Raw genomic sequence first — 27,922 nt, 5'->3', positions numbered from 1 at the left:
CGGAGGGGTGCTCAGCCCTACTTAGTTCCTGTCAAGTCAGACCAGTTCCTCTGTTCCCACCAACACCACGAAAATAAAATAAATAAAAAACCCCAAAGCATGACTTCTGTACTAGCAAAGGAGTCAACACTGGAAACAAAGGAGCTGTTTGAAAGCTTCATCAGCTGGGAGAGCTGGGGGTGCTCACCTAGAGAGGAGAAGCTCCAGGGAGAGCTCAGAGCCCCTTGCAGAGCCTGAAGGGGCTCCAGGAGAGCTGGAGAGGGACTGGGGACAAGGGACGGAGGGACGGGACACAGGGAATGGCTCCCACTGCCAGAGGGCAGGGCTGGATGGGAGATTGGGCAGGAATTGTTCCCTGGCAGGGTGGGCAGGCCCTGGCACAGGTGCCCAGAGCAGCTGTGGCTGCCCCTGGATCCCTGGCAGTGCCCAAGGCCAGGTTGGACACTGGGGCGTGGAGCAGTCTGGGACAGTGGAAGGGCTGGAATTAAATGATCCTTAGGGGTCCTGCCAACCCAAAGCTTCCAGGGATTTTATGAAATAAATGCTTTGCGCTCATTGATTAAAATGGTGGACGCCAGGCTATAGGGAAAAAGCCAAAGTAATCAATTCTAGACAGCACAACATACACAGAACAGAGTAAAATGCAGAAATTCTTCTCCCTTCACTGAAGCAGTTTCCAAAGCAATTCTGGGTTTAACATTATCACAGAATCACAGAATGGTCTGGGTTGGGAGGGACCTCCAAGCTCATCCCGTTCCCAACCCCTGCCAGGGGGTGCTCATGCCTGTGTGCAGATAGGATTAAAAAAAAAAAGAAAAACCAAATAAATTTCTCCAAAAAGAGCTCTGCATCTTCACTCAGAACTGTTTCTATATCAAACTGCACAGCTCCAGTGCTTTACTTTCAGAAGATAAATGGGTTTTATTTGCTTTAACATCCCCATCCTGCTTTCTTTATGAGCTGGGCAGCTCCGAGTCCAAATTTAAAGTTATACATTTTAATTTTCTGGGCAAAATAATCGCTTCCCTGCACTCACAGCCACTGGACTTAACACACTTGCCAGTTCTAAGAGTCACCTAAATGTGGGCTGACTCTGGCACACAAAGACAAGCAGGATGTTTTCCCAGAGAAAATGCACCACAGTCACACACTGGGGTAGTGTCTGGGGGTTATTTTCTTTGTGAGGCATCACAGGGCTTATTTCAATGAGGTGCTGTTTGATTTTTAAAGCAACTCTGGTCCCACTGACACACTTACTACTCTCAGAGATCACCCTGCAGGCCACCCTTTGGTTCAGGATTATACCATCCCTATTTTAAGGCTCTGATTTAGCCAAGCTTACACAGAAGATGAAGAACTTCATTACCTAATAGGCTGGATACACTGTGGCATTTCAAAATTAGAGCTCAGCTTCCTCCTTACAGAGATTTTGAGCAGAGTCAGTCAAAGCTTTGACATAAATGAGAGCAAATATGCTCCTATCACCAGTGCTTTGAGCTTGGCCATTAAATGGGAACGAGCCTGCCTGTTTTTTCATAGACAAATAACTCCAGGCATGGACAATTATAAGGGAATAATGGAAATATTTGCCACAGGAATTCCCCATCCTTCCCCCACCCCGAATGTTTGTGCCAGCCGTGGGCAAATGTGCAGCCCCAGAAACATGGGGCTACGTAAAAATTCCATACACACACCCAGAGATGCACACATTGTACATCCATATATAAATATATTCACACCCAGGCACCTCCTCACCTCTGCCCTGGCCACAGCACAGAGGACTCACCAAGGCACAGGGGTGTTTGCTATTAATCCAGCTTCAAACAGGGACACTTCTCACAAAGCCCAGCTCCTCTCTGTACTAAGAAGTCTGTAAATAACACCCCATTAACTTTTAATCCCATCTTCCCCACTCTGACATGCATTTTGTATTGAAATGAAAGTTATATAAGGTTGAATCGAGGTTGCTTTTTAATATTACATTAAGGCTATTTACCATGTGCCGCACTAATCCCCCTTTGAAAAAAGGAGCCTATTACCAATTCAGAAAGCTTACGTTGCCATAGCAATAGTCCAGCACTGGGAAATATTTATATAATGTCTCATGTTTTCACTTGCAACTGCCATCTTCCAGACTGGACTGCCCACTGACCCTGCCTGCTGTTTCCTCCCTGTCCCAAGCAAGGCATAGCACCTACCTGGTGCCTAACTCCCAAAATCTGAGTGTGTCCAGACCCACCTGCAGGCATTGCCCCTGCACTCCCTGCTCCTGCAGTCCCACCATGGTCCACACGCTCAGCCTGCAGCTTGTGCTTCCAACGAGAAGTTCCTGTGCCACAACTCCCAGAATGTGTGAGCACAGGAGCAGGTAACCTCCTGCTAGGGTCAAATCCATTGAGGCATTTCCTGTGTCCAGGGAAGGGAATGGAGCTGGGAAGGGGCTTGTCCTGGATTGCCAAGCAAAACTGTGTTCTATTTGCCATCTGCATGGCAGCTGTCTTCTGCTCAGTGGGCAGTTTTCCTTATCTCTTCCACACCCTCTCCTCCCTCTGGGGAGACCTGTGCTGATAACAGGCTATTGGATGTCACTGCATGGCTGATAAGAACTACAGCATCCCACTGGGAGATGGGAGCCCAGAGGGAGGAGCAAGCATTCCTACCCAGATATAATCTGGAGATTCTGGAACACCAGCACGGCTTCTGCACTGGATTTCCCAGAGGAACAGCAGCTGCCTCTTCTTCCCCTGAATTGTCAGAGGAAGCCTGCACCTTTCTACAGGATCCCTGCTCCAGAACCAGCCCTGGAACTGCAGGAGGGCTGCAGCCACAATTCCAATGGGACTGCTGCCAGCACCCTGACCCACAGGGTGTCAGGTTGTGTTCTGACTCTGTCAGTGCTGTTTTGGTTCACTGCATTGTTTATTTTATCTTTTCATTTTCTTCCCTATTAAAAAACTGTTATTCCTGCTCCCATATTTTTGCCTGAGAGCCCCTTAATTTCAGATTTATAACAATTGGGAGGGAGGGCATTTACATTTTTCCATTTCAGGGGAGGCTCCTGCCTTCCTTAGCAGACACCTGGCTTTCCAAACCTAGACAGGGCTGCAGCCCCAGGAAAGGTTGAGGGAGCTGGGAAAGGGGCTCAGCCTGGAGAAAAGGAGGCTCAGGGGGAAACCTTCTGGCACCCTGAGAGGAGGGTGGGGAGCAAGGAATGGGACAAGAGGAAACAGCCTCGAGCCATGCCAGGGAAAGTTTAGATTGGAGATCAGGGAAAATATCTTCCCTGAAACAGTGGCCAGGTGCTGGAACAGGTTCCCCAGGGCAGTGGTAGAGTCACCACACCTGGAATTGCTCAGAAGTTGTGTGGGATGCAGCGCCTGGGGACCGTGGTGGTGCTGCTGGGTTGGTGGCTGGAATGGATGACTCTGGAATGCTTTTCCAGCCTCAACAATCCCACGATGCCCTCGTCCCAGACCACCCTTACCTTGATGTGCTCGTGCAGCTGCGCCTCATGCTGCCGAGAGAGCTGCTCGTGCTGCCGCTGGAACTCTGCAATCAGGATCTGCCTCTGGATCTGCTGCTTCTGCTTGAGGGCCAGCAGCTCCTGCTGCAGCTGCTGCTCTCGCAGCGTGGGCTCCGTCACTGGCATGGAGAACTGGTGGTCCAGCCGCAGGTCCATGGGCACCGAGCTCGGCGCCACTTGCAAGGGCAGGGCTGTGCTCACGTCAACTGCGGGGAGAGCACGAGAGCGGGGTCAGCGTGGGCCTCATCCAGCAAAGGATGGAGCAACCGTGGTCTGGATCGAGAGCAGCACCGTGAAATTCACACCATTCCCTTAGGGGTAACCAAGGACTACAGGAATTCAGGGATCAACAAGTTTTCCGCCAGGCAGCGCCTCCTACAAACCCGTGTGTTTGCCACAAGCAAAGAGCACTGTGTGAGACCCATCCGTGCCTCCCAAACGCACACACAGCTCCGTTCCACTCATCCAGCACCACTGCAAATAAGGAGGATAAAGAGTAATCTGAGACTTCGCAGAAAGGATTAATCCTGACTTGTGATGGATGAACTGATAGACTGCCGTGCTCAGGAACGTGAGGCTCTCCCTTTAAGAAACTCATGCAAAAACCACAATGTGTTGTATAACAAATTCCAAACTGGTTTGCCTTGGGAGGGACCTCAAAGCCCATCCAGTGCCACCCCCTGCCATGGGCAGGGACACCTGCCACTATCCCAGGCTGCTCCAAACCCCATCCAGCCTGGCCTTGGACATTTCCAGGCATCTAGGAGCAGTCACAGCTTCTCTGGGCACCCTGTGCCAGGACCTGCCCACCCTCCCAGGGAACAATTCCTTCCCAAAATCCCACCTATCCCTGCCCTCTGGCAGTGACAAGCCACAACTCTTTTGCAATAACTGAACGCAGTTTGTTTCTCCTAAAAAAAATAAATTACTGCCACCCCATGAATGACTAAAAAACCTTCTGAATTCCACATGAGTGACAGTTCTGCCTTTCACAGGTATTCTGTATTAGCAACATTTGCTCACTCTCTCTCTCTCTCTCTCTCTCTCTCTCTCTCTCTCTATCTCCAGGGCAATCCCTCAATAACTCTGCTGAGAGCTTTGAATGAACATCATTTACAGGATAACAAAGGCTAATCCCTCAGAAACATTGAGCTTCAGCAAAACTGAAAAATAAAGGTGGGGTTTTTTCTCCATATCCTCTGTCAGGACATTAATTTTATCCATCCCAGGGAGAGAGTTTTCATAGGGTTTTTCCCAAATACTCTCATGGAGTAAAGGTCCAGGAGCATGTTCACCCCTCCCTGCACTCAGCTCAGCCAGGGAGGAGGAGGAGACTTTCTTTTTTTGATGGAAACATTTTCGGCAAAAGGTCACATTACTGGAAGTGTTGCTATTTTTCAACCCACAAACTCTTCCCTCCACTTCCCTTTTGTTTTCCTTCCTGTGGCCTTTTCTCTGCTCCCCTCTCTCCCCAGCAGAAGCACAGCGAGATTCCTTGCCATGGATTGATTCCCAAGCCACAGCCGTGGGGAGAGCAGGATACTCTGACCCAGAGATAAGCACTCGAACTCACCTTAACACTGTGTTTGAGGTCTCTGGGGAGAGCTCAGAGCCCCTTCCAGTGCCTAAAGGGGCTGCAGGAGAGCTGAAGAGGGACTGGGGACAAGGGATGGAGGGACAGGACACAGAAAATGGCTCCCACTGCCAGAGGGCAGGGATGGATGGGAGATTGGGAACTAGGAATTGTTCCCTGGGAGGGCAGTGAGGCCCTGGCACAGGGTGCCCAGAGCAGCTGTGGCTGCCCCTGGATCCCTGGAGTGCCCAAGGCCAGGCTGGATACTGGGGCTTGGAGCAGCCTGGGACAGTGGAAGGTGGCCCTGCCCATGGGGGACAGGATGGGCTTTAAGGTCCCTGCAAGCCAAACCATTCTGGGATCCCATGTATTCCCCTTGTCCTGTCCCTCCAGGCCTTGTCCCCAGTCCCTCACCAGCTCACCTGGAGCCCCTTCAGGCCCTGGCAGGGGCTCTGAGCTCTCCCTGGAGCCTTCTCCTCTCCAGGCTGAACACCCCCAAGCCTCCCAAGCATGCAAAACTCAACCCAGTTTCAGGCAGAAGGAACACCCTACCACTTGCGACCGTGCCTTGAGATCCATTCCTCCTACTTTACTCCCCAAAAAGGAGCCTTAAGTTGCCATTCCCTTCTGGAAAACAATCCTAAGAAAACTTGCCCAGTCTCCCATTTCCCATGCAATGGGAGTCATCCCCTCACAGCTGCAAGGATGAGGACCACAATTCCCATTCAGGGCTCCGGCAGAGAGGCTGCGTCATCCCTGACTCTTGACTATTTTAGGCTCCAAAATTCCCCTCCTTGCCCTGACCCCAGAGCCCTGGCGAGCCCCAGCCAGCCCTCCCTGCTCAATGAACACAGCCCCACAACAAAAACCTGCCTGTGCTCCAGGAGTGCTTGATGGGACACTCGAAAATTGCTTTTCTAGGCCCTGCCTCCAGAACACACGAGCACAATCGGAGCTGTGACGTGAGCCAAGGCACAAAGATGACATTCAGGGCTGGCATGAGAAATGCCAAAGCCATGAATTAGGAGACAAGATCCTGATTATGAATAACAAACTATCTCACGGTCTCTCCCTGCTTTTATTTCTTCCCTGTAGGAACAGAAAACCATCAATTTTTTAATTTTTTTTTTCCCCCCACCCTTGGCATATAGGGAATTATTTTTTCCCTGTGGTCAAGTCAGCCTGATTTTAATTCCACGGTCATGTTACGATGATTTTTATACTAAGTTAGAACCATTCTGCTGGTGTTTCCATTCCCAAATAAATAAAACATGGCTGTACATCAAAGCCTGCCTGCATGCTGCACGTTAATTAAGACCTAAAGCACTTCAGTCCCCCTCAGTTGCTGGTGGAGATTGGAAATTTGACATCTCACAGCTCGCCCGTAACACACTGAGGGGAATAACCCAAACCACAGGGAAATGAAGTGACAATCTCTGACCTGAAAGCAAAGTGAACTTTCTAAAAAAAGTATTTAATCATGGAAACACAGGATGGGTTGACTTGGAAGGAGCCTTAAAGTCATCCTATTCCACCCCCTGCCATGGCAGGGCCACCTTCCACTGTCCCGGGCTGCTCCAAGCCCCAGTGTCCAGCCTGGCCTTGGGCACTCCAGGGATCCAGGGGCAGCCGCAGCTGCTCTGGGCACCCTGTGCCAGCCCCTCCCCACCTCCCAGGGAACAATTCCTGCCCAATCTCCCATCCAGCCCTGCCCTCTGGCAGTGTGAGGCCATTCCCTGTGTCCTGTCCCTCCATCCCTTGTCCCCAGTCCCTCTCCAGCTCTCCTGGAGCCCCTTTAGGCACTGGAAGGGGCTCTGAGCTCTCCTTGGAGCTTCTCTCCAGGTGAGCACCCCCAGGCTCTCCCAGCCTAGCTCCACTGGAAAAATTAAAAACATTTCACATAAAGACATTACATTTCACATAAGACATTATCAGGGGACTCTGTATGTGTAGATTTTCCCACACTCCAAAATGGAAAATATATTCTCCCTAAGTCCCAAGTGTTTTGGAAGGGATTGGGGGAAGGTGACACTAAACCTGTGAATACACTTTTCAATAAAACTAACAGTAATAATTGAATTTGCTTCCCCTTCTCTGATACACCATTTTCATGCTGGTCTTTAAAGGATGGAAATACAGGTTTGAGTCCTGAAAGCACATTAAAATGTTAAACCAAAAATTCGGTATGAGATGCACCAAACGAATATTTAAATTCAAACCCTGTTTCAGCACAACCTTTAAAAAATATTCACAGAATCCCAGAACCACAAAGGGGTTTTGTTGCCAGGGATCTTAAAGACCATCACATCCCAGCCCCCTGCCATGGGCAGGGACACTTTCCACTAGGCATCAAACTGAAGGGTTTCTATATAAAATGCTGTTGCCAAAATTATTCTTTTTTTTTTTTCTTACATTTTTTTAAAGTAAATTTAAGCAGCAGAGAAAACTGCCTCTCACATTTGAAATCCAACATCACCTTCAAAGGGAAAGTGCAGGAAATACTTTCCCTGAGCTCTCCCTCCCTGCGGCACAGAGCGAGTCCCGCGGAACACAAACAGCTCCTTCCCAGCTCCTCTTTCTTCAACAATTCCCTTTGGAGAAGGGAAAGAAATCCCATCAACCTCCCCAAACCTGCTGCAAAACCCCAGGGAATGAGAGTCTGCTCAAGGCTGGAGGAAGAAATCAGCTCTCACTCCAGGACACATCCCACCTGCCCATGACAGAGCAAGCCTGGGAGATTCCCAAAACCCCAAGAAAAGATCACTCCAACCTCTCCTAGTGACTCTCCAGGGCCTGGTGGCCTCCCAAATCAATGCCCTCCAGGATCGCGATGTTCCTGGGACTGGCTGTGGTTGACACTCCCCAGCCAGGGCTTCCCAGAGCCCACGGACTCAGCTTCTCCCTCTCTCCCATCCTTTCTGGGCCAGGGCTTTATTCCCAGCTAATGAGTTTGCTTTTTAATTACTGCTGTGCCAGCCGTGCCCTAGGGCCAGGCCCTGCCAAGAGCAGCACGTCAGCCTTTGGGCACCCACAAAAAGCAAACACAAAGCCAGAGGATGTGCTCAGGATCCCAAACTCTTGGCTGCTGCCATCAGATCATCCCCATGCTGCTGAACCACCCAGGGATGCTGAGGAAGTGTGTGCATGGATCTCCCCCCATCAGCATTATTTCCAGCTCTTTCATCCCCAGGGAAAAGCGAAAAAATCCTGTGTTTATTCCCTGACTTTATTCCTCAGGGCTGTCCTCAGTGTCCAGCAACAGTTTCGGATTTTTAAATAATTCTCTGTTTTGAAAGACATTTAAACACCAAGCTGCTGCCGGCAGGAATGCCTTGGGCATAGGAGGAGCGTGACGCTGGCTCCGAATCCTGGAACACTGCTCCTATAACCCTCACCCCAGTTTTCCTTCAGAACCAGCCTGGAAAGGGAGGTGAACAGCTACTGTTGACTCTGAGCACAGCCAAGGAAGCACTTGAAGTGGTTTATTCTGGCAGGAAGATGTGTGCCAGTCGAGCATCACTGGATTATTGTGAATTAAATCCATCCCCCCTCCCGGCAGTGGCTGGAGCACTGGGATCCCCTCTGACCCAGGGATCCTTTTCCAGCAGGGCTCCCCCTCCCCAAATTGCTACAACCCCCCAAAACACTGTGAGACAGTGAGATCAGAGCTATAAATAGCACTGAGCTGCTGCAGTATCTGCCTGCAGTGCCGATAAAAGCAGTGGATTCTGTGGGGAAGTGAACGAAGCCGTGGCACAGCACCCTCAGAGCTGGCTCCATCTCCAGCACCGTGCATGTCCCACCTAGAAGGAGACATTAATAGGAGAGGGGGGAACAACACGTTACCAGCCTCACTCAATTCTGAATTTTTATTCTCTAGACAGGATTGTGCCAAGCTGGACTAGAGGAACCCCAAACTCATCCAAGACCAGGTGGTGGGAGCAGGTCACGGCAGGGCAGCTCCAGGACACCAACATACCACCGAGCATCATGTGGGGTAGGATGAGGGCACAATCCTGCCCCTCCGTGGATCCACATCAAATTAAAGAACTATCACAGATTTATGGAATGGCCTGGGTTGGAAGAAGCCTTTAAGATCATCTGGTTCCAAAGCCCTGCTGGGTGGGACAGCGGGAGGAAACAGTTCCTTCTGTTTCTCTCAATTCTAACTTCTGTTATCCCATTTCCAAGCACCAGAATTCCAGGGAGGATATTCTGGGTTGGAATTAGCCAACAAGCTTGAGCACCACAGCCCAGCTGGAGCCAAAGGCAGGTCAGCACCTGGCAGTCCCCAGGAATTTTGGGACAGCCCAGGTGAGTGGCTGCAAAGGCAGCCTGGATCCTGTCTGGGAGCACAAGCCAGGAGTAAACAGCAGCCGAGGTTTCCTACGAGCTCCACGCACGCTGCAGCTCAGCGAGGGCTGCAGTCACTCCCTGCTCAGGGAATATTTCCTGCTCTGTGAATGGGAACTGAAATTAATCATCCCATCAGCCATGGAAACACGTCGTGAGGCAGCACTCCGCAGGAAACAGATGGAGCTTTAAATGTCACTCACTCATTCATTGCAAAGAAACTTCTCCCTGATTACTATCGAGACCTGGAGACAGAAAGAGGGTGCAGAGATTCTGGATTTCTACACATCCAGCTTTCCTGAGCCTAATTCCTGCCCAGAACAGATCTCATCAGCATTTATTAGGAACCTACACGGAAATTTTATTCATGACAAGAAGGAAGCCAAAACTTGAAGAGCAGACCACTTATCCTACTGTCTCCGCCTTAGATTTAAAGCATTAAAAAATGTCTCTTCACTTGAAGAAAAAGAAAACCCACCAAGCTACATCCACAAAAGACAGAAAACAACATTTTCCAGTATTTGCAAGGAATCCCAGAATGGCTTGGGCTAGAATGGATCTCGTTCCAACCCCTCTCACCTCAGAGCAGGACATCAGAGATTGGAAAATTATAAACTCCCATGGATAAATATCCAGGGGTATTTCCTTAATGAGAATATGGAGAATTCAAGGCCAGCACCAAACCCTTGATGGCACAGGCGTCTCCAACAGAGATGTCTCCAACAGATGAGCCTGTGCAGGACAGAGCAGCTCCAAAGGGAGACACTCCAGTTTCTCCACCTCCTCTTCAGCCATTATCCCACTTTATCTCCTTGCTGGTTTCATCAGTGACATCTCTAACAAATGAGTGTCTTGGATGGAGCCAGAGCTTTTTGTGAAATTAAAGATAATGCAATTAAAGGAGTCAGCTTGGATTATTTCTCATTTCAAACTTCACACAATTGTGGGAAACCTTTCCTGGCAGTTTCCTTGCATGGAGTGGATAAGCAAAACCCACTTGAGTTTCCATTGAAAAAGATCCCCAACTAAAAAAATAATAAAACAGGAAACAACAAAAATAAATGTATAGCTCTTCTTAAAAGCCTCAGAGCAACTGTGGCTGCCCCTGGATCCCTGGCAGTGTCCAAGGCCAGGCTGGACAGGGCCTGGAGCCACCTGAGACAGTGGAACGTGTCCCTGCCCATGACAGGGGGTGGGACTGGATGATGTTTAAAGTTCCTTCCAACCCAAATCATTCCAGGATTCTGTGATTCCTGGGAATGTAATTTCACCTGCCTCTTTGCTTCAGGCATTACCCAGCAACGGAACCCCTTTGATCCATCTGTCTTGCTTTCAGAACAGGAAACTTCTCCCCTCAGCAGATCCCCTGGACAAAAAGAGAGTTGAAGGGAGCCCAGCTGCACTTCTGTAGAGACAAACCCACATAGATTTCTCACATCTGCTCTCTAATCTCACTCTGAGCTTCCTTCAAGGGAAAATTTGGAGACACTTTGGAGAAGAGAATTAAACATGGAAGAGATGGAGCAGGAGTCAGGAAGTCTCATTCTGAGATTACACATGAAAAACTTCCCATGAGAAAAAAAAAAATCTACCTGGTTGGCTCAGGATGGGGGAGCTGAGGAATTCCCAGTGAAGGTGGGGTTAGACAAACACCTGGGCATTCCATGTGGTCCTCTGGAGTTTTCCCTGAAGCCTCCCAAGGGGTGAGCTCTCCAATGGCAGGAATAAAGCCAGCTGATGAGCCGGTGGCACAGCATGGTTTGGGTTCTAAAGCCCATCCCATTCCACCCCTGCCATGGCAGGGACACCTCCCAGCATCCCAGGCTGCTCCCAGCCCTGTCCAGCCTGGCCTTGGGCACTGCCAGGGATCCAGGGGCAGCCACAGCTGCTCTGGGCACCCTGTGCCAGGGCCTGCCCACCCTGCCAGGGAACAATTCCTAATTCCCAGTATCCCACCTAACCCTGCCCTCCCTCAGCCTAAGGCCATTACCTTTTGCCAAAGAGAAAGTGAAACTAAATTCTGAGGTATTTCAAACAGCAAATAAATGGTTCTTCCTAGCAGGAGAGTGAGTTCATCTGTGTCACCAGCCAAGGGACTCCCAGCTGTCCAACAAGCCCCAAAATATGCAACACCATCTCCTCTGTCATGACAAAAACAAAGCAGCAAAAGGAGCAGTTAAACAACAAATTGTAACAGCAATGCTGTTCCACAGCTTTTGAAACACAGATAGCTCAAAGGCTGCAGTTTTAGGTAGAAATCCAGACCATGGTGGAAGAGAAGCCCATCCAAACGGGCAAGAAGCCCACAGCTTCCTGTAGCCCCCTCTGGAAGGGCTTTACTTCCAAGTAATGGATATATGGATATATCTGGATATAGTCAGGTATCAGCTGTGTTAGGACCAGGATGCCTCTTGTTGTCCATTCAATACAATGAAGATGCATGTTAAAATACAAAAAAAAATAAAGCCTTTTAAGAGAGTGTCAAACACAGGCAGTTTCCTAGAGAAATTCAAGGAATCTCAGCCCATTCAAACCCCAGGACAGCACAGGGAAATGGCACTAAAACACCTTTTTATTCTGGCAGAACAGGCAGGGGTTGCCCTACCTGCATACACACACCAAAACACACACCTGGGCGAAGATTTCTCTTAAAAAAACAGACATTTTCCATTTTTTTCCCCCAAGACCCAGCAGATGAACTGAACACATGAAAAGCCAGAAAGCTGCTCCCCAAATCCTGAAGGATGAGGGCAGACGTTCCCTGCACTCCCCAGGCCAGCAGTGATCCCTGCAGGACCAGGATTCCCCACGTCACGGATGGCTCTGCTCAGAGTGAGCTTTCCCCTGGCATTTATCCCCAAACCACTGACACCAGGTGGCCTCTCAGACATGGCACAAAAACTCAGTGCTGCTTCTGCTGAAAACCTGCCCAGCCCGTGGCATTCTCCCTCAGCAGAACCAGCCAGGTGCTGCTCCTCAAACAGAGCCAGAGCCACGCAGGGATCAGCCTGCAGATGAGTTTTAACACAACAGCACACCAGGTTAAATCCAGGTATGGCTGTAAAGAGTTTCAGATACTTCTCACAAGGAATCTCACTGGGATTCTCCATCTCTACCCTGTTCTGCTGAGAGCCCACCTGCAGAGCTGCCCCCAGCTCTGGAACCCCCAGCATAAGAAGGATGTGAAGCTGCTGGAACAAGTCCAGAGTGTGCCAAAGGATGGAGCCCCTCTGCTCTGAAGCCAGGCTAGGAGAGCTGAGCGTGTTCACCTGGAGAGGAGAAGGCTCCAGAGAGACATCTGAGCCCCTTGTAGAGGTGGAGAGGGACTGGGGACAAGGCATGGAGGGACAGGACACAGGGAATGGCTTCACACTGCCAGAGGGCAGGGATGGATGAAATTCCTGGCTGGCGGCTGTTGAGGCCCTGGCACAGGGTGCCTGCCCAGAGCAGCTATGGCTGCCCCTGGATCCCTGGCAGTGCCCAAGGCCAGGCTGGACAGGGCTTGAAGCACTCTAGACAGTGGAAGTGGGGTGGCACTGGATGAGCTTTAAGGTTCCTTCCAACCCAAACCACTCTGTGATTCTGTGATTCTCTAAATGCTGTTTTTCAACTCATTTTAAACTTGCCTTCCTAAGGAACAAACAGCTCCATGAATGAACAAAGAGAACAGCCCAATTTTGTCCCCAGGAGCTTCTAGACTCAAACCTCCTGCTTCTTTTATGAAAAGTTCTGAGCTGGGTGGTCTCCTGCTGAGCATGGTGAGCAGCCTCCCACACCACAACACACCTACACTGCATCTACTACAGCCCCAGCAAGAGGGCAGCCAGTCCTCCCTCAGAAATTCTGATAAACTCCCGATTATCTCGCTTAAAAATGCCACTTCAGCTGTGAAACTTGGACCTAATACAGGGTTTAGGGATTCTGGCAAATTAAATGGTGGCTACCTCTTTCAGTGGGAGGCTGCAACTCTGCTCCAGCTACGTTCAGGCACCAAACTTCCCTGCCAAGGAGTCGACTGCAGCCTGATCCTTCCACAAAAAGAAACAGGATGCTGTGAGAAGCCCGAAGGTGAGAGACATAAAATATCTATATAAGGATGGAGCTCCTATACATACCCACAGTAACAGTGACTGACTTTTCAGAGCACTGGGAGAAGATAAGAGACTCAGGGAAGGAACTGAAGAGGGTTCAGGGATTCAGCTGAGCGAGGCTTAGGAGGACACCACAGACAAAAGGCACTTGGGAAGTTGGAGAAAGATGAAAAGGACATCCAGGCAGCAGCTGAGGAACAGCTGCAGGAGGCAAGCTGAAGAGGAAGGCTTTTAAAAGCAAGTCTAAGGAGGTTAAATCTGATTCTGTGGTATCTGGAGGCAAGCAGAGATGGCAATGGCTTATCTGCTGCCTCCCTGAAGTACTACACACCCTGGGTATTAGCAATAAATGATGGAAACGGGACATCCAGGTTTGCTTCAACATTCCTGGCCAAAACACTGTGTAAAGAAGCTCCAAAGAATACAGATAATCCCTACCACAACCTTCTGTAGGTAAAACTTCTGCTTGATACACAGCTAATCCCTTCTCCACTGAGCAAACCACACCTTACATTAACTGTATTTGATTTTCAGGGCACTTTAATGAAGCTCTGCACTCTTCAGGGTCATCCCTCAGGTTTAGGAGCCCGTTCCTCCAAAAGACTACAGAAACAAGTCATTCTTCCAGGGAAAGCCAGACCAGCTGAAACATTCATAGAACAGAACACCGGGAGTGAAAACGCTGCCCTGAGCAGCTGTGGCTGCCCCATCCCTGGAAGTGTCCAAGGCTGGATGGGGCTTGTCCCATGGGCAGGGGACACCTTGCACTAGCCCAGGTTGCTGTATCCATATTTTCTACGTGAACCCCAGACTATGCATCTCCCAGCATTCCAGAAGCCCACAGGACATGACGCCTTCAAAAACCCCTCTGCCTTCCCAGCTGATCAACCCAAGGAGCCAACACAGGAAACAGCATTTCCAAAATGCCATTATTACCATTTTTTTGCATATAGAAAGGTCTTGCAAAGAGATGGATTCCTGCTCACTCCTGTGTCAGACCACCCCTCTCAAGGAGAGAGATAAGGAGCCAAACTCTGAGTGGGTTCAATCCTGCACCAGTGCTTCCAGTCCGAAATAAAGCTGCCTTCAATCACCACAGCCTAATCCTCCCGACTTCTCCTGGTTTCATTCCCTTGTTTCCACTTCACAGCTGATTTGCCTCAAGTTTGCTTCTCCCAGGGCAGCAGCCTTGAACAGCAGAGCCCAGCCTTGGTGGGGACCGTGAGACAGCCCCAGCTCCTGGCCACGGATCCCAAGCCCTGGAGATTTCCTAAGGACTTCACTGGCCCTGCATGAGGTGCTTGGGGTCCAGAAGTGATGCCTGAAAAATAGGAAGCTGTCAAAGCTGCAGGAGCTGGACACTGAGGGGCTGGAGTGTGTCCAGGGCAGGGAACAGAGCTGGGAAGGGAATGGAGCCCCAGGAGGGGCTGAGGGAGCTGGGAAGGGGCTCAGCCTGGAGCAAAGGAGGCTCAGGGGGGACCTTGTGGCTCTGCACAGCTCCTGCCAGGAGGGGACAGCTGGGGGGTCGGGCTGTGCTCCAGGGAACAGGGACAGGAGGAGAGGGAACAGCCTCAGGCTGGGCCAGGGGAGGAATCAGGAGAACTTTCTTCCCTGAAACGGTGGTCAGGCTCTGGAATGGGCTGCCCAGGGCAGTGGTGGAGCCACCACCCCTGGAAGCATTCAAAAGCCGTGAGGATGTGGCACTATGGGACATGATTTAGTGGTGGCAGTGCCGGGGGAGCAGTTGGACTCAGAAGGTCTTTTCCAGTTTTAGTGACTCCATGATTCTGTCCTGTGTGAGGATGGATCCATGAGATACCAATAGAAAGGAAGTTGGGGCCATTTTCAGAGGAAAATAACACAAGCTGTCCAGAGCAGTGCTGCTGGCCACAAGACACTGAGACACTCACATCAGCAGAGGCAGTTTCAGACAATAACCTGTTGTACAGATCCAACAGAACCAGAGAAGCCCAAGCAAACCAAGTCCCAAGGAGGAAGAAAGAAGAGGCTGAAGCACATTACAGTCACTTTGATCACCAGCGTGTTTTTAGAGGATGCAAAATTCATTCCTGACCTCACCCAAACTTTGACTTCCCTGTACGATCATCACTCTGTCAGAAATGCCATCTCGGTATTTTTAGGTGACAGTACATTTGTTTGTACTGTACATTTCTGGTGAGAAAACTTGTTATGTTTTGTAGGTCACTTGGTTTTACCATCTGCCTTGATTTCTGCTCAAAGAAAGTGTTGTTTCTGAAATCCTCAGTGCCAAACACAAACTGGGAGACGTCGGAACCAGCAGCAGCTTGGTTTTGTATCATCCCAGTGGAAATACAGAATACTCCTGGAGAATGGGAAAAGGGTCAGCAAAAGCTTGGGGGTGGTCAGTGGGAAGCCATTCCTCCTTGTCCTGTCACTCAGTGGCTTTGAAAAAAGCCCCTCTCCAGCCCTCCTGCAGGCCGAAAAGTTTGGAAATATTCTACAATGACCTTAATAAAAAATAAAAAAGACATGAAGCTCATTAGTAAATGAAACCTGAGGTGGGAGAGGCCTCTGCAAGGCCTCTCCTCCCACTGCCAGCCACACTGGAGCTTTACCACACTGACAGTGACAAAGTAAAGCACTGTGACAACTAGCTGATCCTTGGGAAGGCAAACACAAAATTATTCAGTCAGGTCTTGGAATTCTAGAGCGGATTTTTCCTTGTTTTGACCATAATCTCACAAGTGATGCCAGCAGCAAACCCATCTGGGGCGTGTAAGACTAATATCTGCTGCTTGTGGAGATCAGCCTCTCAAAATTAGCATTCCTGCCGAGATCTGGTTTGCAGCGGCTTAAAGAATAAACAAGTTCAGCTTCCTGTAAAATGCTGCACTCCTTCAGACTGCTTTGCCCAGGGAGTCTGGATTTGTTGACAGGCAAAGGAGAACCTGGAGTGATGCACTGAAAGAATCATGGAATGGTCTGGGTTGGAAAGGAAACCTGTCCTCAATACCTGCCATAGCCACCCAGAGTTGCACAGCTCAGGATTTTGGATGTAAAGCAGCATTTGGGTAGAAACCAGCATAAGATTTAATTCCAAGCATAAACAGCACCCTGAATTATGTAACAGCTCCTCAGAAGCTGAAATTCTCATCCTGTGCAAGAACATCTTTTGTGGGATAAAGAGTAAAGTGCATTCTAAACTGCACAAAACCCTCATATCCACCATGCTCCAGGACTGTCTCAAACCCTTGCTAAAGCTGCTTTGAAAGGACTGGAATTTGTCTCAATATTATGGTGATTTTTAAATCACCTGTAATTTTCATTCACCTCATGCACCTCACTTAAAAAGTCATTTTTCTCTTGTGGAACAGAACTAGGGTGTAGCTCCTGCACCAGCACCCTGACAGCAGCACTGGCTTTGTTAGAACACACAGCCAAATCTCTGCATTGAAGCCTAAATGATTTCCAAATAACACTGAAGAAATAATGAAACTAAAACACAAAGGAGAAGCATACAGACAACGTGGAAAAGTATCCACTGCTAAGCCTTTTGGCAGAAGTCCCTGAATATTTGAGTATATGAGTATTTACAAGCTGCAGGAACTTGGTGGGGCTCGGTGATGTACAGAGACAAGCGGCCAAGTAACTGCATTTTCTACTTCTCTGCTGCAAGGAGCCTTTTCCAACCCAGCAAACAGCAGCACCATTCCAAAGCTCCCCCTCTGTGCCCAGGAACACAATTTCTGCTGAAACTAAAGAGAAAACAGAGATTATCCAGCAAATATGGGGGGTTTGGATATGAGTAAACGCCACATTATTGACCCTGACAGTGAAAAGCTGGCACCTGTGAGAGAGTGTTTGGGAAAGGGAGGGGGGAATGGTGTCTTGAATGACTGAAATCCCCTTCAGAGTGGATTAATGCACGTGTTCCTGTTGCATACAGGTAGAGATATTAAAGAAAGGCCTTATAAAATATGGTTTAGGCCCTGTTACCCTAGCTAAGCTAGCAGTTAGCTTGTGACTTCCCAGTGAAAAATCATAAGAATGAAAGCAGTTAGCACAACAAATTATTCTGGTAAGAAAACCACTTACACCTGTAATAAACAAGAAATGTGTCCCTTGGGAATCAGTGAACAAAATATGTGAACTAACCAAAAATAGAGAGATCTGATAGACACACACCCTGCCCATTTACAGACCAATAAAGTGAGTGTCAGTGTATTGTTAGCCAGTTAGGTCTAGCGCAGTGCCTCCTGATATCTCCTATAAATATGAGCTTTGTGAAGAAAGAATTGGCTTTTCCTGCATGAAGAAACTGAGTCCCAACTGCTTTACTGCAGCATGTTCCCAAAGCAAGAAGAAGAAGAGTGTTCCTGTGGCTTCCCAGTGCCCTGTAGCAGGGACAGAGGTGGAACAGCTCCTCACAGGCACGCTGAACGTCTGGCTGCACATGGAAGCAGATGAAGTTTCCTGGCTGCTCCCCCAGGACACCTGATACTCATGTCAACACAGCCAGCACCTTCCCTGTGTCACTGCCATCCCTGATCAGCCTCAGGACACGGCCAGGTCCTGTGTCCAGAGCCCAAACAGAAGTCAAACCTTTCCCTCTGCTGTCATCCTGGAAAGGGAACTCCAGAGAATTCTAGAATTTCCTTCTCTGCAATTTTAAGGATTACTCCACGCCAGTGTGGGGTCATCAAGGTAAAGGCCTCAAGGTCCCAAAAGGGATTTTTTTATTTTAAATCTATTTACTTATTTTTTAGTACCAGCCTTTCCTTCTGCCTTTTCCACAGTGTTATTTCCTAACCCAATGGGCTTTGAACTCCTGAGGCTTTAGAGACTTTGGGGGAGAGGGATCTCAGTTTTGTTTAGCACTAATTCAAGACATGATAAATCCCTGGGACAGGGATTATACAAGCATAATACAAATATATACAGATATATGTACATATATAAGTATATACAAATCCTTGTATCAGGGATTGTGAAAGGAATTTTATTTTTTCCATCTATAAAAAAGTTTGATACCTCCAAACATGGTAGGGTGTGGTTAGGGGTATTTTTTTGATAATCTTCCAGTTGTACTTTGCCAGCACATTTGGTTGAAGGTCAGGCCTGGCGTTTCCCACCAGGAGAAGCTGGCAGCTTTTCAGACCCCACAGGCTGACAAAGGCAGGACAGGGAGACAAGGAGCCATTCCCTCTGGAGCACCTGAGCTGGCTTTGAAGCCCAAAGCATGATTTGTGAGGTTAAATGCACTCCCACACACACAATTCCACTGGAGTGGCAGCCTGCACACCATGGTCTGGCTGAGCTCCAGGGACAGAGCTGGGAGCTGCTCCCAAGACCCTGCTCCCACTACAAAGCCATTAAGCAGAAGGAGGGGCAGGGCTGGATGGGATACTGGGGAGAAAATCTTCCCTGTGAGGGTGGGGAGGGGCTGGGATGGAATTCCCAGAGCAGCTCTGGCTGCCCCTGGATCCCTGCAAGTGCCCAAGGGTTGGACTTTGGGGCTTGGAGCAGCGTGGGATGGAAGGTGACCCTGCCATGGCAGGGGTGGGATAGGATGAGCTTTGAGATCCCTGCCAACCCAAAGACTCCCAGGATGCTGTGACTCCTGAGTCCTGCAGGGATTCTCTCAGGGTGCTGCTGGATGCTGTGACTCCTGAGTCCTGCAGGGATTCTCTCAGGGTGCTGCTGGATGCTGTGACTCCTGAGCCCTGCAGGGATTCTCTCAGGGTGCTGCTGGAGCCCAGGGCTCAGCCAGCCACCCTGGTGAGGGGAACCTGCCCGAGGGCTGCAGCACACTGTGAGAAGGGAACTCCTGCCACCCTCTGAGCCCCTTTTTACCAGCACAACTCTGCTGCTCAGCTCAGTTCAGCTCACCCTCTGATGCACCCTGGCTGAGGCAGGCAGGGCAGGCCTGATGCCACCCTTTAAGTGACAGGCACAGCAGCTCCCAGGATTGCTGGGCACGGGCAGGAGCTGGCTGCCCTCCCTTTGCCCCTCAGTGCGTCACAAACACCTTCCCAGACCTGCTGTCCCAGCCCCTCCTGCCAGCAGGGAACAAACAGAAATCCCCTCTGCTCATCAGAGAAGGGGCTCAGAAAGGGAGGGACAACCCCCCACCTGTGCCTGGCCACATCTGTGTCGTCCCAGTCCCAGCACTCCCTGGCAAACACCTCCAACTCTGCCCCATCGATATTTTTAAAATACATTATTGCAACCACTTCATCTGTTTGTGGAAAAAAAGATGGAAAAAGATTTGTAGCAATTTACTTAATCTGAGGAACAATTTGCACACAGGTGGTAGGTGACTGGCCTCTGTGAAAATAAAAAGCTTCCCATATGTGACTTAAGCAGGACAACTCAGGGTCTTCAAGAGCTTCATTAATATCATTAGAGTGTGACTGTCTACAAGCAGGATTATAAATGGATCCAAAAAGGCAAGTTTTGACCTAAATTTCACTGGTCATTCAGTGCAACTTGGAGAAGTCCTATAGTAACTTGGGAGTTCTTCTCTCCAATGGAAAAGATCATTGCATTTCATCAGGAACTTTTTTCAAAAATTCAATGTACACAATTCACTGGCAACAACTGTCAGAGCTTTAAAAAGTACCTAGGAAAAGTATCATCAAAACGTGCAGAACATTTATTCTGCATATCACAACTGCAGTTCCAAATCAGTGATTCCAAAACCTTTCATTAGATCATAAAAAACTTCAGGCCAGCTTATAATGAAATCGCTAATCAAATATGAATGAATCATCTGATATGACACAATTCCTTGAATGAGAAACAGATGGAAAAGTAGTGATGATTAAGTGGTTTAGATCACAAGATATTAGTTAAGCCAAAGGAGGAGATATTTAATCACAGAATCATGGAATGGTTTGGGTTGGAAGAGACCTTAAAGCCCATCCCAATTCCACCCCCCGCCATGGGCAGGGACACCTTCCACTATCCCAGGCTGCTCCAAGCCCCCTCCAACCTGGCCTTGGACATTTCCAGGGATGGAGAATCCACAGCTTCCCTGGGCAACAAGGAAAGGTCTTTTTAATGAACCATCAGCAATTCCCCAGGGAAGTATCTGGAGACTGCTGCTGTATTTTAGGCATCGCTGCACAAAACATTCACCTGATATTCCCTCCACTGCCTGAAGAAAAAGCAGAGCCAAATATAGCCCTGAAAATCAATATACACTGGGGAAGAGCCTCCAGGATGGTGATAAACGCGTGTCATGCTAGAAGAGGAATTCCTAAAATCTTGGGAGCGCAGGTGGCTGCTCTTTCCCCTTCAGCAATAAACTACTCCAGTTAATTTTGGCAGAAAGCACCCTGGGGAGCTCTGCAGTGCAGGGCACAGCCATGAAAAGGGCAGGCAGCAAAAGCAAACCCAGCCTCTGGGAATAACGGGGCCGTCCATCCTCATCCTGCAGCCAGCGCCGGCACCATCTGTTCAGGGAAGCTGATGGAAGAGAGGAACTGAGCACAGCTCCACTGCAGGCCCTGGACCAGCACTGCCTCCAAAAGGTGAAGGGACTGAGAATGAAATCAAAGCAAAACAACAGAGATTTCACCCCAATTACCTCTCTGAGGCTGCAAACCCTGGTAAAGCACCCAGGCTGCAAACACACAAGGCACACAAGACACGGCCTCCAAGATCCCCTCTGAGGCACGTGGAATTTTTTCCCCAAGGAAGGCCCCAATCCATGATCTATTTCCATGAAACATTTATCACTTTTCATTCACCACGCAGTACTGTTATTTTTAGCAAAGCCAGAGGCAATGGGAACAAATTCCTGAATAACCATTCAAGGGAGCCCTTCCATGCCTGCTCCCATCCTGCCATCTCCTCCTTCCCTAAGCTTTCTTCACCAAGTTCTGGCATTCAAAGGCTCTTCCCATCATCACCTGCTTTTACAGAAATCCAAAGCACAAAACAACCTTTCCTGTGGTAGGGAATGGGTAAGAAGTCTTATTTTGGAAAATAACACTTGGTGAAGAGTCAGGGCTAAGGGAATCCAGTGAATTCCAGAGCTGATTGGTGTGAATTAATGAACTAAGCAAGGTGAGGGCAGAAGAAAGAAAACCAGCAAGCTGGGGCTTGCAGCAGAGCAAACTTTCCTGCCTTTCATCCAGGAAACCAGCGCTGCATTCAAGAGCTTCACATTTAAGTGCTGCTTTCAGCTGTTAAAAGAGGAATAATCATTTATAATTCATGCCAGCTCTTCCAATTGATAACCATTTCCTCACGGGTAAGAAAGGAGACAGATAAATCATGACAGATAAATACTTTTTCTGAGACAAAAGACAACAAAGCAGAGATGAAGAGCTGTGGGGTCCTGTTCTTCCCAAAAGACAGGGATCAGGATATTCACAGTCTGGGCTCCAGCACCAGGTCAGTTCAGGACTCCCCTTCCCTGGAAGGGTCCAAGGCCACGCTGGACAGGGCTAGGAGCAACCTGGGATAGTGGAACGTGTCCTTGCCCATGGGACAAGATGGGTTTTAAGGTCCTTTCCAACCCAAACAAGTCTGTGATTCTCTGATTCCCAGCTTGGCTAGAGGAGTGATTTAATTCCATGTGGAACATGGATGCTGAAGCTGAGACAGAGGTGGCCAAAAAACTCACCCCTCTTCCACACAGCCCTGCACATGCACAGAGTGCTAAAGGAGAGTTAGAAGGTCATTAAATTATCCCATGACCAAGAGAACATGAGTTTGGGGACAGCATTAGTCCAGGAAAAAGGTTCTGAAGTTTGAACTTCCCTGCTCCTCTGCTCTAGATGTGGCAGTTCCCTCTCCTGCATAAATAACCTCAAATTTACTGACTGCAAAGGGCTTCTAACAGCAGCACAAGAATTCAGCAAATCCTCTGTGGAAATGGGGGAGCTGGCTGAAGGGCTGACAGGCCTCTCCTTGCTGGGGAATGGCTCTGGAGCTTTCCTCCAGCAGGTGAAACACTCCTTTGTTTGTCACTGCACGGGCCATGGTTTGTCCATTTAGCTCAGGGCTGGAAATTAAAGACAAATATTAATAAATCATAAGTCCTGCAGGAAATATAACCTTGAGCTGATTTCACCTCTCAAGGCTTTAAGCTGCAGATTCTCTGCTACCTGGGAGTCAGGGAATGGTCTGGGTGGGAAGGGACTCAAACCCATCCCCTGCCATGGGCAGGGACACCTTCCACTAGCCCAGGCTGCTCCAAGCCTGGCCTTGGACACTTCCAGGGGTTCAGGGGCAGCCACAGCTTCTCTGGGAATCTTACCTTATAGCAGAGCATCTAAATGGTGGCAAAACTGTCACACCAAGGCTGACCATAAGAGCTGCAGCTTTCCCATAACCTAACGAGAGGACAGGGTTGAATCTGCTCAGTGTACATTTTAACATCAACATGATTTTCCCCAGAACTCACTTTTGATGATAATTTGGGGGCTTTGGATGGGTTTCTCCCCCATCCTGGGCTTCATGGACATATCTATATTATACATCAGGGTATTTTTAAGACTAAAGGAAAGCCTTTCTGAGGGATAGCTACTACTGGGGCACGACAAAACCTCACATCATTCCCTTACAGACAGGCATTCATCTCTGACTGCAAAACCAAAGGACAATATTAGTCCAGAGGCTCGTACAAACCATTTATTCCTACATACATCAACATTATTATTTTTGTGAATGACTGGGGAAGTTGAGAGTGGATAACTAGATCTAGCAGGGAGAAAAAGCAGCAGGGAGCTGAAATCTCCCACTTAATGCTCTGTGTTGGAAGGGACCTCATCCCTTTTCAGCTCCTTTCCAAAGGCAGGGACACCTTCCACTATCCCAGGTGGCTCCAAGCCCCATCCAGCCTGGCCTTGGACACTTCCAGGGATCCAGGGGCTGCCACAGCTTCTCTGGGAAATCTGTAAAAGAACCTCACCAGGCTCTGACTATTAAAAAATTTTTTAAAAGCATTAAGGGAAGCAAGGTCGCTGAATAAAGGTAATTTATTCCTTTTCCTGCCCCGGGCCAGAGGTGCAGCAATCCCCGGGAGCCCGAGGCAGAGCAGGAAGAGCTCTCCAAGGAGGCAGAGCAGGCAGAGCTCTCCAAGGATGCAGAGCAGGCAGAGCTCTCCAAGGATGCAGAGCAGGCAGAGCTCTCCAAGGAGGCAGAGCAGGCAGAGCTCTCCAACGATGCAGAGCAGGCAGAGCTCTCCAAGGATGCAGAGCAGAGCAGAGCTCTCCAAGGAGGCAGAGCAGGCAGAGCTCTCCAAGGATGCAGAGCAGGCAGAGCTCTCCAAGGAGGCAGAGCAGGCAGAGCTCTCCAAGGATGCAGAGCAGGCAGAGCTCTCCAAGGAGGCAGAGCAGGCAGAGCTCTCCAAGGAGGCAGAGCAGGCAGAGCTCTCCAAGGATGCAGAGCAGAGCAGAGCTCTCCAAGGATGCAGAGCAGGCAGAGCTCTCCAAGGAGGCAGAGCAGGCAGAGCTCCCCAAGGAGACAGAGCAGGCAGAGCTCTCCAAGGATGCAGAGCAGAGCAGAGCTCTCCAAGGAGGCAGAGCAGAGCAGAACTCTCCAAGGATGCAGAGCAGGCAGAGCTCTCCAAGGAGGCAGAGCAGGCAGAGCTCTCCAAGGAGGCAGAGCAGGCAGAGCTCTCCAAGGATGCAGAGCAGGCAGAGCTCTCCAAGGAGGCAGAGCAGAGCAGAGCTCTCCAAGGAGGCAGAGCAGAGCAGAGCTCTCCAAGGATGCAGAGCAGAACTCTCCAAGGATGATTTTTGCACTCCTGAGCAGGGGGTGGCCTGGGGGGGCTTGGTCTCCTTGTACTTCTGCCAGCACCTTGGAAATTCAGACACACCAATTATGGGTGATATGTCTGTGAAAAGGGAAAATGTTTCCCTTCCTCCAATTAATCCTTCATTTATACAGAAAAGAAGATAGAAATAATTTTCACTGCTGATGACTGAACTCAGTTCTATTCAAGCAAATTCACTACTAAAAACTATTTCAGAAAATTGCTGGAAGCATTTCTGGTTTGGAGTTGAAATGCTCTGCATTTCAGGGAGGATTTTTAGAACTTTCTCACCATTTCACATCAGAGAGAAACAACTAACAAGGGTCAAACCTCTCCTTCACTTGGTTCGTGGTGAAGAGAAAAACATTTTGGCTTCCTACAAGCACACCGCAGTGATTTTATCTGAAATAGAAATGCAGCATAAAAGCTCATCGACCACTCAATTTTATTCAACCTTACCCTGACCAGGGCAAGAGAATGTTTTAAACAAAATATCCCAAGACACAATCAAGCAATTTTTTTTCCTTGTGCTGTTTTTAACACCATTATTTCAGTCATGCCTGAGCCTTGGAACACCACCCGACAATCCCACACACAACTTGTTTTTCCAGAGCAATGCTTGGTGTTACTTCTCCTTTCTTCTCTCAGAAAGATCTGCAGCAAACTCCTGAAGACAAGAATGATAAAATCCAGATATGGCAATCCCAGAATGGGTTCAGTGGGAAGGGATCTTCAAGGTCATCCCATTCCACCCCCTGCCATGGGCAGGGACACCTCCCACTATCCCAGGCTGCTCCAAGCCCTGTCCAACCTGACCTTGGACACTGCCAGGGATCCAGGGGCAGCCACAGCTGCTCTGGGAATTCCATCCCAACCCCTCCCCACCCTCTCAGGGAACAATTCCTGATTCCCAATATCCCATCCATCTCTGCCCTCTGGCAGTGGGAGCCATTCCCTGGGTCCTGTCCCTCCATCCTTGTCCCCAGTCCCTCTCCAGCTCTCCTGGAGCCCCTTTAGGCCCTGGAAGGGGCTCTGAGCTCTCCCTGGAGCCTTCTCTGCTCCAGGTGAGCACCCCCAGCTCTCCCAGCCTGAATTCCATTCCCACAGCTGAATTACTGGGAGAACCATTTGACAAAGAGGCGCTGCCCATCTCTCATCCCACCCACTCCACACCAGCACAGCTCCCCAGGGATCTCTGCCTCATTGTTTTCGCAAAAGCACAGAGGTGAGTTATTAGAAATACTCAAAATGGAGTCCAAACAACAAGAACTCCCTAAATCCTGCTTGGCTCCATCAAACAGCCTCATTTCACCTGGGGAAAAGCAGCCAGAACAGACTCTACCATCAAACTCCCCAAGCCCTCAACCAGCACCAGCCTTTGGCCTGAAATACCTCCAAAGGAAACATTAAACTTAACCAGCAAACAAAATCAACACCAAAATAAAGGGACAGAAGATTCAAACCCATCCCCTCCACAATCCTGGCCCATGATCCACAGAGCCACAAACCCCAGCCCAGCTCATGACTGAGGAGCACAGTAAAACCTGTAAGTTGACCTGTGCTAGCACAGTGACTTTAAAATGAGACTCCCTCTGAGGGTTAGGAAAACAGAACCTCCCTTACCTGACAGACACGTTTGGGAGCACACGGAGGGGAGAGGGACTGCTCAGAATCCAAAGCCGAACGCCCGTGCCTGGTAAACAACCATCTCTTCCTTTTTACCCCAATGCAACAACTCAACCTCCTTGAAGGTTTCCTTCTCCAAACAGGCATTCAAGTCCACAAAAATCTAGGTTAGGTTGCAGCCCACTTTTTTTCTCCTCCTCCCAGTGTACCAAAGCTGTTTTGAATAAACTTCGTTTACATCTTTCCAACTGGCGCTACCAGAAGTGCTCAGATCTTCTGCAGGATCTCATCCTTAATAGAAAAGGGCCTGAGGGCATTTTGGAAGGCAACAGAGAAGGGAAAGTTGGGGGTTTGGAAGATCTGAGCTGCTCCCTGCAAGAGCAGATAATGCTTGCTATATCCTATCACCCCTGGTAAAAATATCTGCTTGTACCAGGGAGAGAGAAGGGGGAAACATAAAGCCAGCAGCAGATTGTTTCCCCCAGAATTCCACGAACTGGGAGCAGAACTTTGGTTTCCATCACTTGTAGAGCTGCAGCCCTGAGCTCTAAGAGCTCTCCCAGCTGGGCAAGGAGCAGCCAGGATGAGGAGCAGGAGGACAAGCCCCAGGAGAGGCCGTGGTAGGATCATTAGGAGAGGCAGAACAGCAAACAGCCCAGAGCTCAGCGTGACACACTTTGATCAGCCCGGCCTTGGCTCTCTGTTCCTTCTCCCTAATGAGAGCAGCAGCTCCAAAACCTCCTTCTGGGCTGGGAAGGGACTCCTTCAGATGCTGCTTTGTTCTCCTCTCCTTTCTAAGGAAGCCAAGCATCTTTTTCCAGGCTGGGCTCCCCTCAGCCCTCTGCAAAACTCCCAGGGCTGCTGTGCTCCATTCCCAAATCCCACTCTCCCAGCCTGGGAAAGCAGAGGTGTGCAAGTCCTAACAGACTCTGTTCCAGCACTCTGCATTTGCATTCTGCTCTCCTACTCACAAGGCAGAGCTGCAGAGCCTTTTCCTGCACCCCCCAGAACAGGAATGAGGTTTAATAGGAGGTTTTTTCCTTACCAGAGCTGGGCATGTGGTTCACTCGAGGTGGATTCAACAGCTCCACTGGCTGGTCTCTGCCAGAAAGCCCATCTGGAAAGAGGAGGGAAAAAGAAAATAAAATCACATCAACACTTTGGGTAGCTGAGCTATTTTTAGCCATTCCAAGCAGAAAAAAAAATCAGCGACCAATTATCGATGCAGAGCAGAAACACAAGGAGCACAAATCAATGGAAATGAGAACATTCCCAGGACAGTTAAAGCAGAAAATAAAAGAGACTCTATCCCAAATTACACTCAGGGCTTCCTGGTCTTTAAGTCCACAACTGGTGCAGATCCCAGGCTGAGGAAATGGGCATGTCAGCCACAGACCTTACCAGAGAAAACTGGGACTCGTTCCTTGCAGGGGGAACTGAGCTAAGACAGACACAGCCCCACGGAGCAAAGTTGAGGAATGGCTGGAATATGCCAGGGAGATGTTAAGGAAAACTGACAAATCACTGCAGGAGATTAAAATGCAGAGACATGCATAACAAGCCCCATTTTGCATAAGTTTAGATTTCAGAAAGGCATTAAAAACATACTTTGTAAATGAGATGCACAAATCCATCTTGCTGAAGCAGTTCCCTATTTAAAATATTTCCAAGATTGTATCTTGCATCCAGGTAGAGTTAAACAGAACAACCAGTGTTGGAGACTGCCACACCTGAGTTTCTAGTCACCCATTCCCCTCCCAGAAAAGCCAAAGCAAAAAATGCTAAATTGTGTTTTCAGTGTAATTACGAACCCTGGGATACAGAAAATTTATCTCAAACCTATTTGTTCCACCTTTGCCAGTCTGTCTCACTTTTCCCTCCAACCCCTTTCTGTGCTGCAACTCTGATAGGATCAAGCCAAACCCTGTCTGGAGACAACAAAGAAGCCACCCCATCTCTCTCAGGCAAAGGACAGTGTTAGAAAAATGTTAATATTTGTTTTC

General features: G+C 49.2%; 1 protein-coding gene across 6 annotated transcripts in view; it reads right to left on the bottom strand.

The window, feature by feature from the left end:
- HDAC4 (histone deacetylase 4) overlaps positions 1–27,922 on the bottom strand; it is a 179,583-nt gene that overhangs the window by 80,790 nt on the left and 70,871 nt on the right. For all 6 annotated transcript variants that reach the window (XM_059868354.1, XM_059868357.1, XM_059868356.1 and 3 more), the window contains exons 3-4: positions 26,965–27,036; positions 3,485–3,729 (exon numbers count right to left, since the gene is read on the bottom strand). In XM_059868354.1, the coding sequence (XP_059724337.1) occupies positions 3,485–3,729; positions 26,965–27,036 (317 nt within the window). The remainder of the gene's footprint in view (positions 1–3,484; positions 3,730–26,964; positions 27,037–27,922) is intronic.

The sequence above is a fragment of the Haemorhous mexicanus genome, chromosome 26, assembly GCF_027477595.1.
Source record: "Haemorhous mexicanus isolate bHaeMex1 chromosome 26, bHaeMex1.pri, whole genome shotgun sequence".
Taxonomy (NCBI): domain Eukaryota; kingdom Metazoa; phylum Chordata; class Aves; order Passeriformes; family Fringillidae; genus Haemorhous; species Haemorhous mexicanus.
Note: the sequence above shows the minus strand (reverse complement) of the source record. Positions and strands in the feature narration are given on the sequence as shown.